Source organism: Sus scrofa, chromosome 4 (genome assembly GCF_000003025.6).
Source record: "Sus scrofa isolate TJ Tabasco breed Duroc chromosome 4, Sscrofa11.1, whole genome shotgun sequence".
Classification (NCBI taxonomy): Eukaryota; Metazoa; Chordata; class Mammalia; order Artiodactyla; family Suidae; genus Sus; species Sus scrofa.
Window position 1 is genome coordinate 82,994,603 of NC_010446.5, and position 13,884 is coordinate 83,008,486.

Sequence of the window (13,884 nt, forward strand, 5' to 3'; positions counted from 1 at the left end):
GAGAGTTTTCATTTCTCTTTATGATACGTACAAAAGGCAAAAATTAAGAAGTTCAATAATACCCAATGTTTTATGTGGCAACAAACGGAACAGTCTTACATTTTGAGAGAGAATGCAAAGTAGTGCATACTTTTGGAAGGTAATTTGATTACTATCAAAATTAAAATGTACTCATCCAGTGACCCACACATTCATTCCACTTTTAGGAATTTATCCTAAAGCACACTTACTTGTACAAGTACTCTAAGATGTATATACAAAGATGTTGCAGCATCACTTATAATGGCAAAAAAATGGAAACAAGTCTAAACATTAATTTTTACATATCCTATTAAAAAAAAAAAAAGTTGACCGAAGTACAGTTACCATCTCGTTCTCTTTCACTCTCAGGCCTTGCTCGGGGTCCAGTATCTGACCAATCACCACGAAGTCTCAAACGCTTAACTGGAGGCTGTCGTAACTAAAAGATGAGAAGAAAACTCATTTGCTCAATTCTTAAAGCACACTATAAGTCTAGTAGATTCTTTCCATCTTCTCACTTTCTTTACTGAGATGTTAAATCAAAATATCAAAAAAGAGCCATAAATATCCACTGATGTTGACAGCCTATACTTATTATCTTCACCCTAAAGAGTCTGAATGCAACTTTGAAATCATGTAAATGTGGTATCTAATCCTGCTTGTATCACTTTCCAGCAGACAAGAGGAAAGTTATCTAATTATGTTGAACCTAAGTTTTCTTTTATAATAAATATAGTCTAGGTAAAGTACCTACATAACTAACTGGCAATAGGAGTTATTATTTTACTATTATTATTGACAATTTACTCTGATTCTCCCCCCAGCATCTCTTCCAACCCTGCATTACTCACCTCAATGTCTCTTAACTCTACCTTGTTGCTCTCATTCTCAGCTAGTAACTTTTCCTCCTACTTCAGAGAAAATAAAGTCAGTTCCATAGAAATGACATCAATTTCCTCAGCTACATTCTACAAACTTACACTTCTTAATTTCTTCCAACCTTTCGCAAAAGATGTATCACTTGTTTTGTTTAAGCCTAAACTATTCTTTTTCTTTCATTCCCTCAACAATTATTCTTTCTCTACCTACACTCATTTCTTCTTTCTTGGTTCTTCCTTAAAATACGCTAACAATTCTTATTTTTAATAAACAAAACACCCTAATTTCATATTTCTAATGCAGCTACACTCTTTTCTCATGCTTTCTGAAGCTTTACTGTCAAGCTTCTATTTAAAAGTTTATATTCTTTCTATTTTTTTCTACCACTCCTTCCTTAATTCACTGAAATCAACCTTACGCTCCCATTTTTCACTGAATTCATTCTCACCAATGTAACCAGTGAATGATCAATTAAGTGATCAAAAATCAATGTACAATTCAAATGTCACCTTTCAGAGCTTTTTTTTTCTTTTTTGGCTGTGCCCACAGTATGCGAAATTTCCCGAGTTGGGAACTGAACCCACACCACAGCAGAGACCAGAGCTACTGCAGTGACAACTGCCAGATCTTTAAGCCACTGCACCAAAAGGGAACCTCAGAGCTTACTCTTTTTATTTGATGTCTATATCATCTGACACTCTTAATCACTCCCTTTTACTTTTACATTTTTAACAACTTTTTATTGATATAATTAATATTAAAGTATAGAAATCAGTGGTGCATATTCACAAAGCTATGCAACCACCTGCATCACACTAATCCAGAATATTTTCATCACCTTAAAGAAAAAACCCTATACCTATCAGCAGTCACTCCCCTCGTCCCCCTCTACTCACATCTTGGCAACCACTAATCTACTTTCTGTTTCTATGGATATGCTATTCTAGACATCTCCTATAAATGAAATAATATGTGATCTTTTGTATATGGTTTCTTTCACTCAGCATAGTATTTTTTCAAGGTTCATCCACATTGCAGTATGTATCAATATTTCATTTCTTTTTATGGCACAGTAATATTCCATTTTTTTGGATATACATTTTATTTATTCATTCATCAGGTGATTAACATTGAGTTGTTTCCACTTTTTGGCTATTATGATTAATGCTGCTATGAACATACATGCAAGGTTTTGTTTTGTGTTTTTTTTAGGCAGCACTAGTAGCATATGGTGGCTCCCAGGCTAGGGGTCAAATCAGACCTACAGCTGCCAGCTTACACCACACCCATGGTAACGCAGACCCGAGCAGCATCTGCAACCTACACCATAGCTCATGGCAACGCCAGATCCTTAACCCACTGAACAAGGCCAGGGATCGAATCTGCAACCTCATGGTTCCTAGTCAGATTTGTTTCTGCTGTGCCACAATGGGAACTCCACATGCAAGTTTTTATGGAGACATATTTTCAACTTTCCTGGGTATATGTCTAGGAGTGAAAGTGCCGAATCATACAACTTCTACATTTCACTTCTGAGGACCTGCCTCTTTTTTTTTTTTTTTTTTTTTTTTTGGCTTTTTTGTCTTTTTGCCATTTCTTTGGCCGCTCCCTCGGCATGTGGAGGTTCCCAGGCTAGGGGTCGAATCAGAGCTTCAGCCACCGGCCTAAGCCAGAGCCACAGCAATGCGGGACCCGAGCTGCATCTGCAACCTACACCACAGCTCACGGCAACACTGGATCGTTAACCCACTGAGCAAGGCCAGGGATTGAAGCTGCAACCTCATGGTTCCTAGTCGGATTCGTTAACCACTGAGCCACGATGGGAACTCCTAGACCTGCCTATTTTCCAAAGCACCCGGGCTATTTTATATTCCTACCAGTGATATCTGAGGGTACCAATTTTTCCACATTTTCATCAACACTTGTCACTTTTTTATTTTAATCAATCTAGTAAGTGTGAACTGGTCCCTCACTGTGGTTTTGATTAGCATTTCCCTGATAGACAGTGATACTGAACACCTCTTTATGTGCTTACTGGCCATTTGTATATCTTCTTTGGGGAAATGCCTATTCAAATCTTTTACCAGTTTTTAAATAAGGATTTCTGTCTTTTTATTGTTATAGAGTTGTTAGGTATTCCTTATATAACATATTATGGATACTAGATTCTAAATGATAAATCAGATATATGACTTGCAAACATTTTCTCCCATTCTGTGGGTCACTATTTTCTTTAACAAAACAATCACTGATTTTTTTTCCTTCAAAATCAAGCAGATTTTTTTCTGTAAATTTATTTTCTCTAGAAAGCATACCAAGCAACAAGGAAAATGGAAAAAAATAAAACCTCTACATCCTCAGCAAAGGAAACAGGAAAAAAAAAACCCCACAAAATTTCATATTATGTATAAGTATGATTAAGAGCAACTGAGGGAGTTCCCATTGTGGCTCAGCTGTAACGAACCTGACTAGAATCCATGGGATATAGGTTCAATCTCTGGCCTTGCTCAGTGGGTTAAGGATTCGGTGTTGCCATGAGCTGTGGTGTAGGTCGCATACACAGCTTGGATCCTGTGTTGCTGTGGCTGTAGCATACGGCTGGCAGCTGTAGCTCTGATTCGACCCCTAGCATAGGAACTTCCATATGCCAAAGCTGAGGCCCTAAAAAGCAAGAAAAAAAAGCAACTGAGAATAACCAAATCTGCAGAGCAAGTCAAAAATGTGATAGAGAATAATCAGATTACAGGGTGCCTAGTGTGGCAGCTGTCTAAAATCTCAAACAATCATTTCCAGAAAGAGAGAGCCTCACCCTGCATATAAACTGCATTTAGAATAACAAACTAGAGTTCGGTTCCATGGTTATGAGAGAGATTTTTATATTACACAGGCAGAAAAGTAATGTTATATAGCCTCTGCAACTATTTCTGTAAGATCTTTAAGTTAAAAACAGCCCCAAGTTAGATTCTTTTTTGAGACATGCAAAATAGTTTAGTCAAGAAGCCTGATAATAGGTAGTTCCTGTCATGGCTCAGTGGTTAATGAACCCGACTAGAATCCATGAGGATGCAGGTTCAATCCCTGACCTTGCTCAGTGGGTTAAGGATCTGGCGTTGCCGTGAGCTGTGGTGTAGGTCACAGATGTGGCTCAGATCCCTCATTGCTGTGGCTGCAGCATAGGCTGGTGGCTACAGCTCAGATTTGACCTCTAGCCTGGGAACCTCCATATGCCGCGAGTAGGGCCCTAAAAAGACAGGAAAAAAAAAAAAAAAAAGTCCTGATAATAATACAGCATTCATTCAGTCAGTCATTCAATAAATATATTTTTAGCAACTTTTATGTGTTGAGCACTATTCTAGGTATTGGGGAAAGATCAAGGGACAAAACATAAAAATCTCCAATGTCACAGTTTATGGAATATATGAAATAAAAAAGTAAAATATACAAAGAAAGTGATCTGTTACAGAAGGGAAAAAAAAAAGTAGGAAAGGGAGATAGATAGCTAGTACCAGAAAATTAAGGATTACTATTTTAAAGAATGTGGTACGGTAGGATGTAATGGAGAAAATGACAGAAAAAGAAATCCAGATGAGACCATTTCAGGCAAAGTAAATTCAGAAGCACAGTTAGCCTGTCTGAGTAAGTAAGAAAATAGATATGGCTAGAGCAGAGGAAACAAAGGAGAGAGCAGGAGAATAAGAACCGGATGACATAAAATTGTAAAGCCACTTTAAGGACCACAGTTTTGTTTTGACCCAGGTGGGGGGCCACTTGGAGGGAGGATCAGAAAGATGGCATGATTTGACTTAGGTTTTAAAGGGTCACTTTGTCTACAATGTAGCTAAAGGATTGGAGAGAGTGGATGTAATAGCAGGGGACTAGTTAGAAAGCTACCATAATAACACAGGAGGAGAAATGCTGATGCCTTGAATCAGGATAGTAGTGGTAGAGTAGGAAGTAGAATTACAGATTTTGAATATAGGCTTCCTCCGCTATCTGAAAGCAAAATGTTCCTCTGAAAACTTTCCTAAGTCGAAATGGAATAAAGAAGCAATTACCCTAGGACATATCTTGCTAACAGATGCATAAAGTAAATCAAGATAAAGCACAGATGCTTAGAAACACAATTCAAAGCTATGGTGGCCGGATGCTGAAATAGAGATATAAGTCAAAGCTACAGCAGGTTGATGCTGAGATGCCAAGTGTAGTTCCAACGAGGGAGCTTGGCAATGCCACTTGTTGTTCAGGGTGCACACTGCAAAACAAACACTGATTGCTATTTTTGCTTTTCGCCTTTTTTTTTTTTTTTTTGGTAAAAACGAAAATCCTCTTTGGACTTCAGTTAGTGAAAGCAGGTACTAATGTAGGTCTTTAATAAAAGCAAAGTGATAAATAAGCAAGCTTTCAAAAAGTGGAGGATTCTTATAAAACTTTTAGGAGTAAATTATGGGGACCAGGAGAAAATGAGAGATTGGATTTAACAAAGCAGTCCAATAATGGGGTGGGTGAGAAAATTGTCAAAAAGATGTGAGCAAAAGTTAAATAAGACAATAAAAAGGAACACAAAAGTAAAGGAAAATGAGAAGTGGAAAAAATTTAAATAAGACACATGAATATGCTAAATAAAGGGGAAAGGTAAAAGAAATTATTAAATCATATAGGAAATAAAGATATACTTAACAAATTTAGAAAATAGAAAAATATGAAAACATAAGGAAAAAATCATAGATTAAACTTCTATTCATACCTTAAAACCCTTCTCAAGTGTTTTTTACGTGTCCAATTGAAAACAATTATTCCTTCCTTTGGTCAACTTATACAGGACATAATTCTTAAATATAACTCTATTATTTAAGTTCCATATATTAATTTATATTTTATTTATAACTTTATTCATTTATTTGTAAACTCCTGAGTCAGAGATCATGTCTTTGTCATAGTCACCCTTGATTTTTTAAAGTTTAGTACAGTGTACAGTACATAGCATATAGTAGGCACCCAATAAATATTTGGTGAGCTGAGCTGAGTCTGTCTGAATATTACCGTCAAGGACTTAGCATAAAACACTGAAAGAAAAGACAGTGAGATTGAGAGATTTTAATTTCTTCTATATACACCTGTGAACTATTTTGCTTATTACAATAAAAATAAATTATTTTTTTAATCTTAATCCATTTTTAGAATTATTGTTCCTAATTTAGTTCATTCAGAGAATACTGAGAAAAACACGTTCAGAATAAAACCAACTGTTCATGACTCAGCCTCACTGACTCTGATTATATAAACGTCTTTTGGCTAAGTATTCTATGGTATAAAAGCTAGCTGGCTCACTTAAAATGTTTCCACATTTCCCCAACTCTTTCATTATGCAACAGTCACAAAGTTTGACTGCAACTTTACTGAAGCACATTATCTCAAGAGGAAATTACATAGCAACAACAATATGACAAAGCAGATTTCATATATTCAATCAGACCAATAAAGTCAAAAGAGCTTTCACTAGCCATCGTGTCCTCTTCTTCACCAACTGCCTAATTCATTTAAACACAGTGCCACATTTAAAACACTAAAAATAAATTTATAAAGTAATTTTTATTTTTATTTTTAATTTTATAGTCCCTTCAACCAGCAACTGTAAGAACTGGATTTAGTTTTGCATCTCACTAAGAGTTATAAAATTGTCGCTGTTCTTTAGTACCTTTGAAATGTATTCATTCATAAGACTTGGGTCAAAACCATAAAGTCACTGATGATTAACAAAAAGCAATGGTTAATTTCAAAAGATATTTATATTCCAAAGAATAGCATGAATAAACATAGGATATCATAAAATAAAAAAAGCCAAAGTGGAAAACATCTTGGGGAAAGAAGCTTAACAGGTTAAAGCAAACATTTTTCTATCGCTATACTGACCAAGGCATATGATTTCTTTTTTCGTTTTTATTTAAGGATATACTATTTCTGGTTTTCACTCTTCATAAATAAGAAAACAGTTCACTATTTTAGAGTCATGTTAGGGACAATAATTCTTTCACCTATTTTTAATACAAATATATATATATAATGTATAAACTTTCAAGAGACTAAATGCTTATGTTCATGCACCAACAGGAGTTTAAGCGATTATCATTTACTATTTATAAGTGGATAAGAATCTCCTCTCTTGATTATGTACACACACCACACATACAAACACTTTATTTTGCCTTTTTCTCACTCATTCATATGTATTTTCTAAAATGTACCCAGCAATAATATCATATATCACTAGTTCATATTTGTGAAATAGGTAGAATCAGGAGAAGAACTGCTATCCACATATGAATAGTAAACATTGTTATATGAATATAAACATTTAGTCTCTTGGAAGTTTACACATCACATTTATTATTACTTGCTTTTTAGGGCCACACCCGCAGCATATGGAAGTTCCCAGGCTAGCTGAACTGGCACTACAGCTGCAGGTCTACACCACAGGCATAGCAACTCAGGATGTGAGCCGGGTCTGCAACCTACACCACAGCTCACAGCAACACTGGATCCTTAACCGACTGAGCGAGGCCAAATACTGAACCCACATCCTCATGGATCCTAGTAGGGTTCGTTAACTGCTGAGCCAGGAAGGAAACTCCAACATTTTTTATTATCTTAATTGCCCTTTCTGTAACTGTTAGAACTGTTAATTTTTCTTGTTTGCTGCTGTGCATCCATAAACTTGGAGAAACATTTTGCTACTAAATATTTTCTCTTTAAAAGTAAAAAAAATAATAATAATCATTAAAAAATTAAAAAATAAAGGGAAGTCCCATTGTGGCGCAGTGGTTAACAAATCCAACTAGGAACTATGAGGTTGTGGGTTCGATCCCCGGCCTTGCTCAGTAGGTTAAGGATCTGGCATTGCCATGAGATGTGGTGTAGGTCGCAGACATGGCTCAGATCCTGCGTTGCTGTGGCGTATGCCAGCAGCTGAGCTTCAATTCAACCCTTAGCCTGGGAACCTCCATATGCCTCAAGTGCGGCCCTAAAAAGCAAATAAATAAGTAAATAATAAAAAATAAAAGTAAAAATACTTTACAATAAAAAATAATTAAAAATATATTAAAAAATAAAATATTTCACAATACTTTAGTCTAGCACCTTATTTTTAATTATTTATTACTCCTGTTCTTTCATGTATGATTCATGTCCTTGTTCCCTAGACTACAAATGCTTTGAAAATTAACTATTTCCTGAAGCCCTTCAAGCCCCAGGAGTTATAAAATTAATGCTCCAAGAGTTAATGAATTAATGTTTTCTGAAGTGAAAAAAGAACATGGTTTTGAGTAAACTTACTTCTTCTCTTCTCTCTTCTGCAGAAGGAGTTTTAAGTTCTCGTGCTGTATCATCTTTTGGATCAAAAAGATATATGTAATCTGAAGAGTAACTAACAAGAATCTCTTGACCATCTTCACTGTAACACAGAGATGTCACCCTGCAGGACTTATTATTAAGATGGGAAGGGATAAAACGGGCGACCATTCCAGTAGTTCCTCGACCTGCATAATTCCCTAAATAAGAAAATACACAATGCTTAAAATTCATCGTTTTCTTCAAGAAAAACACTTTCAAAACTTCTAATCTGAATTGTGAGATATGTTATTTAATGTAGGAATACAAATCCAAGCTATCATATTCTATTTCTGGAAAAGACTCTTTAGTCAACAGATTTTATAAAAAAAAAAATTAAAAAGAATACAGTACAGAGATTCTTCCAAAAAATATTCATGATTTTCTAGAATTCCAGATTATGTCAATGGTTTCCTGGAAATTTATTATTTAATCTATTGAATGACTTGTGATTATAATCACACTAAATCTTTTTAAATTTCTCCAAATTAAGATAATTTTTATAATATAAATAAGAAAGCTGTAATTACTAGCATACTAGATAAAACAGCATAGTATTTTTTAATGATTTACCTTTTACTTTATGTCCTTAAAAGATTTTTGATTGTCATGAAATTCTCCACTTATAAGCTAACAGAGTGAGAATATCACTCTAATTTTAACTGTTTTGGGTATAATTAACACAACACAATATGACAGGGAAAGGTACAATTGGTACTTTGTGTCCCCTAGGCCCAAGACTGATAAATTTTAAGAATCCCACAGAGTGGTATAATTCTGCACTATGAGGTCTTGCCCTGCCAAAATGTCAATTGTGTCCCATCTGCTGAGAAATTAAAATTAAGCCTATAGTTTCTTAACATATTACATTGTTCCCCTTAAACATGCATATCCAAATAGACAAGCGTCCTCAATCACAGTTCAAAAAGAAAAAAAGATCCCATCTAGTTTTCCCATTTCAATAATCTATGTCCCCTCTCACTGGACATTGCTTGACATTGAGATCAACACTGTTAGTTTCTGCCAGGTTCACTTTTAACAACATAAAATATGCGAATATATATAAATGTGTATAAATGTATATATATTTGCTGGGTGTATGTGTGTCTGCATGAGAGAGAGAGAAATCTTAGCCTTCCTTGATAGAAAATGCTAATGGAAGTTGGCTTTGAATAGACTATTTCAGGAGTGGTTTGATTCCAAAGTGGATGAGGAACATGAGAAGTTAAAGGCAGACTCAAATTCAATAATGCAGTATCATTAACAGTACTTTAGCAAGGCTACTAAGTAGGCATAAACACAGGCTATACACTAACACACAATCAAGTCACTGTTTTTTCCTACTTTTTCTCTCTATCATCCTTACTATTATCCCCTGGATTGAAAAGACAGCACTGAGAAATTAGGAAAGCAAAGTGCTGTGGGCTGAAGAGAAATCCCTGAAAATTCATGTCCACCAAGAACCACAGAACATGATCTTATTTGGAAATAGGGTCTTTCTACATGTAATTAAGATGATATCATACTGGATTGGGGGTAGGTCTTAATCCAATATGACTGTACCCTCATAAGAAGAGGAGAATGTGGACATAGATACACACAGGAGAAAATGGCAAATAAATATGGAAACAGATTGGACTGATGCATTTAAAAGCCAAGGGATGCTAAGGATTGCTAGCAACCACCAAAACCTAGGAGAGAAGCAGGCAACAGATTCTCCTCAAGAGCCTCAAGGAGAAACCCTTGATTTCAGACACTTAGCCCCCAGAAATGTGAGAGAATAAGTTTCTGTTATTTTAAGCCATGGATTTGTGGTAATTTGTTATAAAAGCCCCAGGAAACTAATACATCAAGTGTTATAACTTTTTAAAGTGATAAAATGAAAAAACATCGCCCTGATGGTGGTCATAAAAACTTGGTGAAATCCTATTTTTTATAATAATGCATAGTATTTGAAGACATTCTATTTACAGAATTTTATGTCAAATTAATAAAATTTTAAAACTGCAATACGTCACAAAGATTTATTCTTTGACTGACCCTCTTATGTCTTTTTACCTGTAGCTCTTGTGCCCAGCATTCGCCGATCATATATTCGTACTGAGCTATCAGAACAACCAACAGCAAGATAATACGGTATTGGTGGACAAATAGCTACAGATGTGGCAGCACGTCGGCAGTTAATTAAAATATCCTACAAAAAATAAAAGAATACCAGTTACATAAGCTTAACAATAGAGAATACTCTATTTAAAACATTTTCCTTCAATTAGAAGAAGAAATTCCTTCTCAGGAATCTTAATTCAGTCAGCATGACAATGAGGGAGGAAGAAACAAAAACATGCCTCCTAAATATTCCTATACTCAGGAATATAATGAACACTGTCTTTAGAAATATTTTAAAAACTTAGAAATACTTAAAAAACTCACATATTACCTATGCAATACTTAGTCATTAATGTAATTACTTAGTCATTAATGTCATTAGAAATGCCTGCTATTATTAGTCCACTAGACAGTAAAGATGGAAGTATAATCAACCTTTATCTATGATAAGTATTAATGATTATTTTTATGGTACTCATGATATTTTAATTTTAATTATTGCTATTATAATGTAATAAAATTATCATAACCTGATTTAAAAATTTAATATTTTTCTTTCGGGGGGCTTTTTTTTTTTTCCTTTATTGCCACGCAAGGCAGTATGTGGGCATTCCTGGGCCAGGGATTGAACCTATGCTGCACACAGTAGCAACCAGAGCCACAGTGGTAAAAACACAGGAGCCTCAACCCCCTAGGCCATCAGAGAACTTCCATAAAATTTTATATTTTTCTTAACTTGTAAAATCTTCCTCTTTACCAGCTCAAAAACAATGTACACACATATATACTAACCATGTCAAAGACAGGTTTTACTATAATATCACTACTTATCTCTATAACAAGCACTAGAAAATGTAAGAACTATCACAACAAAGACGTAGAACCTTAAGATAGTCTATAAATTCTATACTATTCTGTCCTTAACTCTAACTCTTCACTCTTAAGTTATACTTATGTTAAGTTTTATAAATTCAGTTACTGTCCTCAGAACACTATTCTTTTTTTCCCTTTTTTTTTTAAATGACCTCATCTGCAGCATACAAAAGTTCCCCAGCCAGAGGGTGAATCTGAGCTGCAGCTGCAACACCAGATCCTTTAACCCACTGTGCCAGGCCAGGGATCAAACCCGTGCCTCTGCAATGACTGGAGTGGCTGCAGAGGGATTCTTACCCCACTGTGCCAAGAACTTAATGAACATTATTTTTTTTTGGCAGGGGGAAGGCTGCACTTGCAGCATATGGAAGTTCCCAGGCTAGGGGTTGAATTGGAGCTACAGCTGCTGGCCTACACCACAGCTCAGGGCAATAGCAGATCCCTGAACCACTGAACGAGGCCAAGGATCGAACCCGCATCCTCATGGATCCTAGTCGGGTTCACTACCTCTGAGCCACGACGGGAACTCCTGAACATTGTTCTTATTACACAAAATTCTTTCACAAAGTACTTCATAATTCTAAATTTTTAATATTTAAGAACTGCCCTAGTTACCAGTTTTTCTTTATGCTCTATCTCTATTCATTTTTACATATAAAGAAATCAATTATCTATTCATTTTTACTATATAAATAAAAGTTTTACTGAGGAAAAGTAACAATATTTCACTTATTAGCTTTGTTTTATTTTTTAGGTTCATGGGGGTTTTGATTATAAAAGCAAAATTAAATCCTACTATATTGTATACTGAAATACAGCTTAAAAGAATTTGATATAACAAATTTTAGTACCTATTATTTACTAAGAAACAGGTATATCAAATGCCCCTAATAAACAACTTGACATTTTAAACTTATTTCTGCTTTTAGTTCAAAGCTTTCCTAGTTATGTATGTCTGTGTGTGTGTGTGTGTATGTACATGCGTGTGTGTGTGTGTGTGTGTGTGTGTAAAATACAACAACTGAATTAATTTTTTTTCTTTTTACAGCTGTACCCGCGGCATATGGAAGTTCTGGAGCCAGGAGTCAAATCAGAGCTGCAGCTGAGGCTTATGCCACAGCCATGGAAACACCTAATCTGAGCTGAATCAGCAAACCACACTGCAGCATGAGGCAATGCCAGATCCTTAACCCACTGAGCAAGGCCAAAGATGAAATCCACGCCTTCATGAAGACAACATGGGAACTCTGACTTAGATGTTTTTAAAATTTTCTCCTGTTTCAATGTATAATTTGTTCTCCACCTAAAGCATGTTAACAATATTAACTATTAAACATGTTAACAGTAGCAACTGGATTAATTAACAAACATTTAACATGAGTACTAGTAATTCTGTTTCTTTTTTGGGGGGGGTAAAGGTCAGTAAAAATATATTTAGCAATATTTTCTTATTTCATTTATTACCCCATGATCTGAAACAAAAGCTACTGTCTCTAAATAACATTTGGGGTTAGTTGTCTGGGGCCTTAAGCTGACTGATTTCTCAGGCCTTGTTCCAAGTTTAAAATACTATTTTAAAAATTACAAAATTGAGGAGTTCCCATTGTGGCTCAGCAGTAATGAACCCAACTAGTATCCTTAAGTGGGTTTGATCCCTGGCCTAGCTCAGTGGGTTAAGATCCAGCACTGCCATGAGGTGCAATGTAGGTCACACATGCGACTGTGACCCCATACTGCTGTGGCTGTAGCATAGGCTGGCAGTTACAGCTCTGATTCGAACCCTAGCCTGGGAACTTCCACATGCTGATGAGGGTGTAGCCATAAAAAGACAAAAATAAATGCAAAATTGATAGTGAAGCTCCATATTTAGAGACGTGAGTTAAATCTGAATGAATGAGTTGATAAAACATCATGTAACTACTGAGAAGAAAACATGTAAATAATTCTCAGTTTAAAGGACGAGGTAAAAGTAAAAAGACACTAACCTACTACATGATTTTATAACTGCTACTGGTAAGCAAAAATTGTCTCCATAACATGGTAAATGGAATGAATTAATACTTCAAGTTCTCACAAGGCTAAAGTATATATCTGACAACTATATAAATTTTCATAAATATATTTGCAAGTTAGGAGTTCCCGTCGTGGCGCAGTGGTTAACGAATCTGACTAGGAACCATGAGGTTGCGGGTTCCATCCCCGCCCTTGCTCAGTGGGTTAACGATCCGGCGTTGCCGTGAGCTGTGGTGTAGGTTGCAGACGCGGCTCGGATCCCGCGTTGCTGTGGCTCTGGCGTAGGCCGGTGGCTACAGCTCCGATTCAACCCCTAGCCTGGGAACCTCCATATGCCGCGGGAGCGGCCCAAGAAATAGCAACAACAACAACAAAAAAAGACAAAAGACAAAAAAATATATATATATATATTTGCAAGTTAAATACACATTCCCTAACTTCACTATTAACATTTTAATTAAGGAGTTCCCACTGTGGCTCAGCAGAAATGAATCTGACTAGTATCCATGAGGACACAGGTTCGATCACTGGCCTCTCTCAGCAGTTTAAGGATCCGGCATTACTGTGAGCTGTGGTGTATGTAGGTCACAGACGCTACTCGGATCCCGT

General features: G+C 35.9%; 1 protein-coding gene across 20 annotated transcripts in view; it reads right to left on the minus strand.

Moving 5' to 3' along the window:
• Positions 1-13,884, minus strand: part of DCAF6 (DDB1 and CUL4 associated factor 6) — a 158,143-nt gene that overhangs the window by 83,027 nt on the left and 61,232 nt on the right. For all 20 annotated transcript variants that reach the window (XM_021089469.1, XM_021089465.1, XM_021089466.1 and 17 more), the window contains 3 exons: positions 10,342-10,477; positions 8,230-8,444; positions 367-460 (listed from right to left, as the gene is read on the minus strand). In XM_021089469.1, coding sequence (XP_020945128.1) covers positions 367-460; positions 8,230-8,444; positions 10,342-10,477 — 445 coding nt within the window. The remainder of the gene's footprint in view (positions 1-366; positions 461-8,229; positions 8,445-10,341; positions 10,478-13,884) is intronic.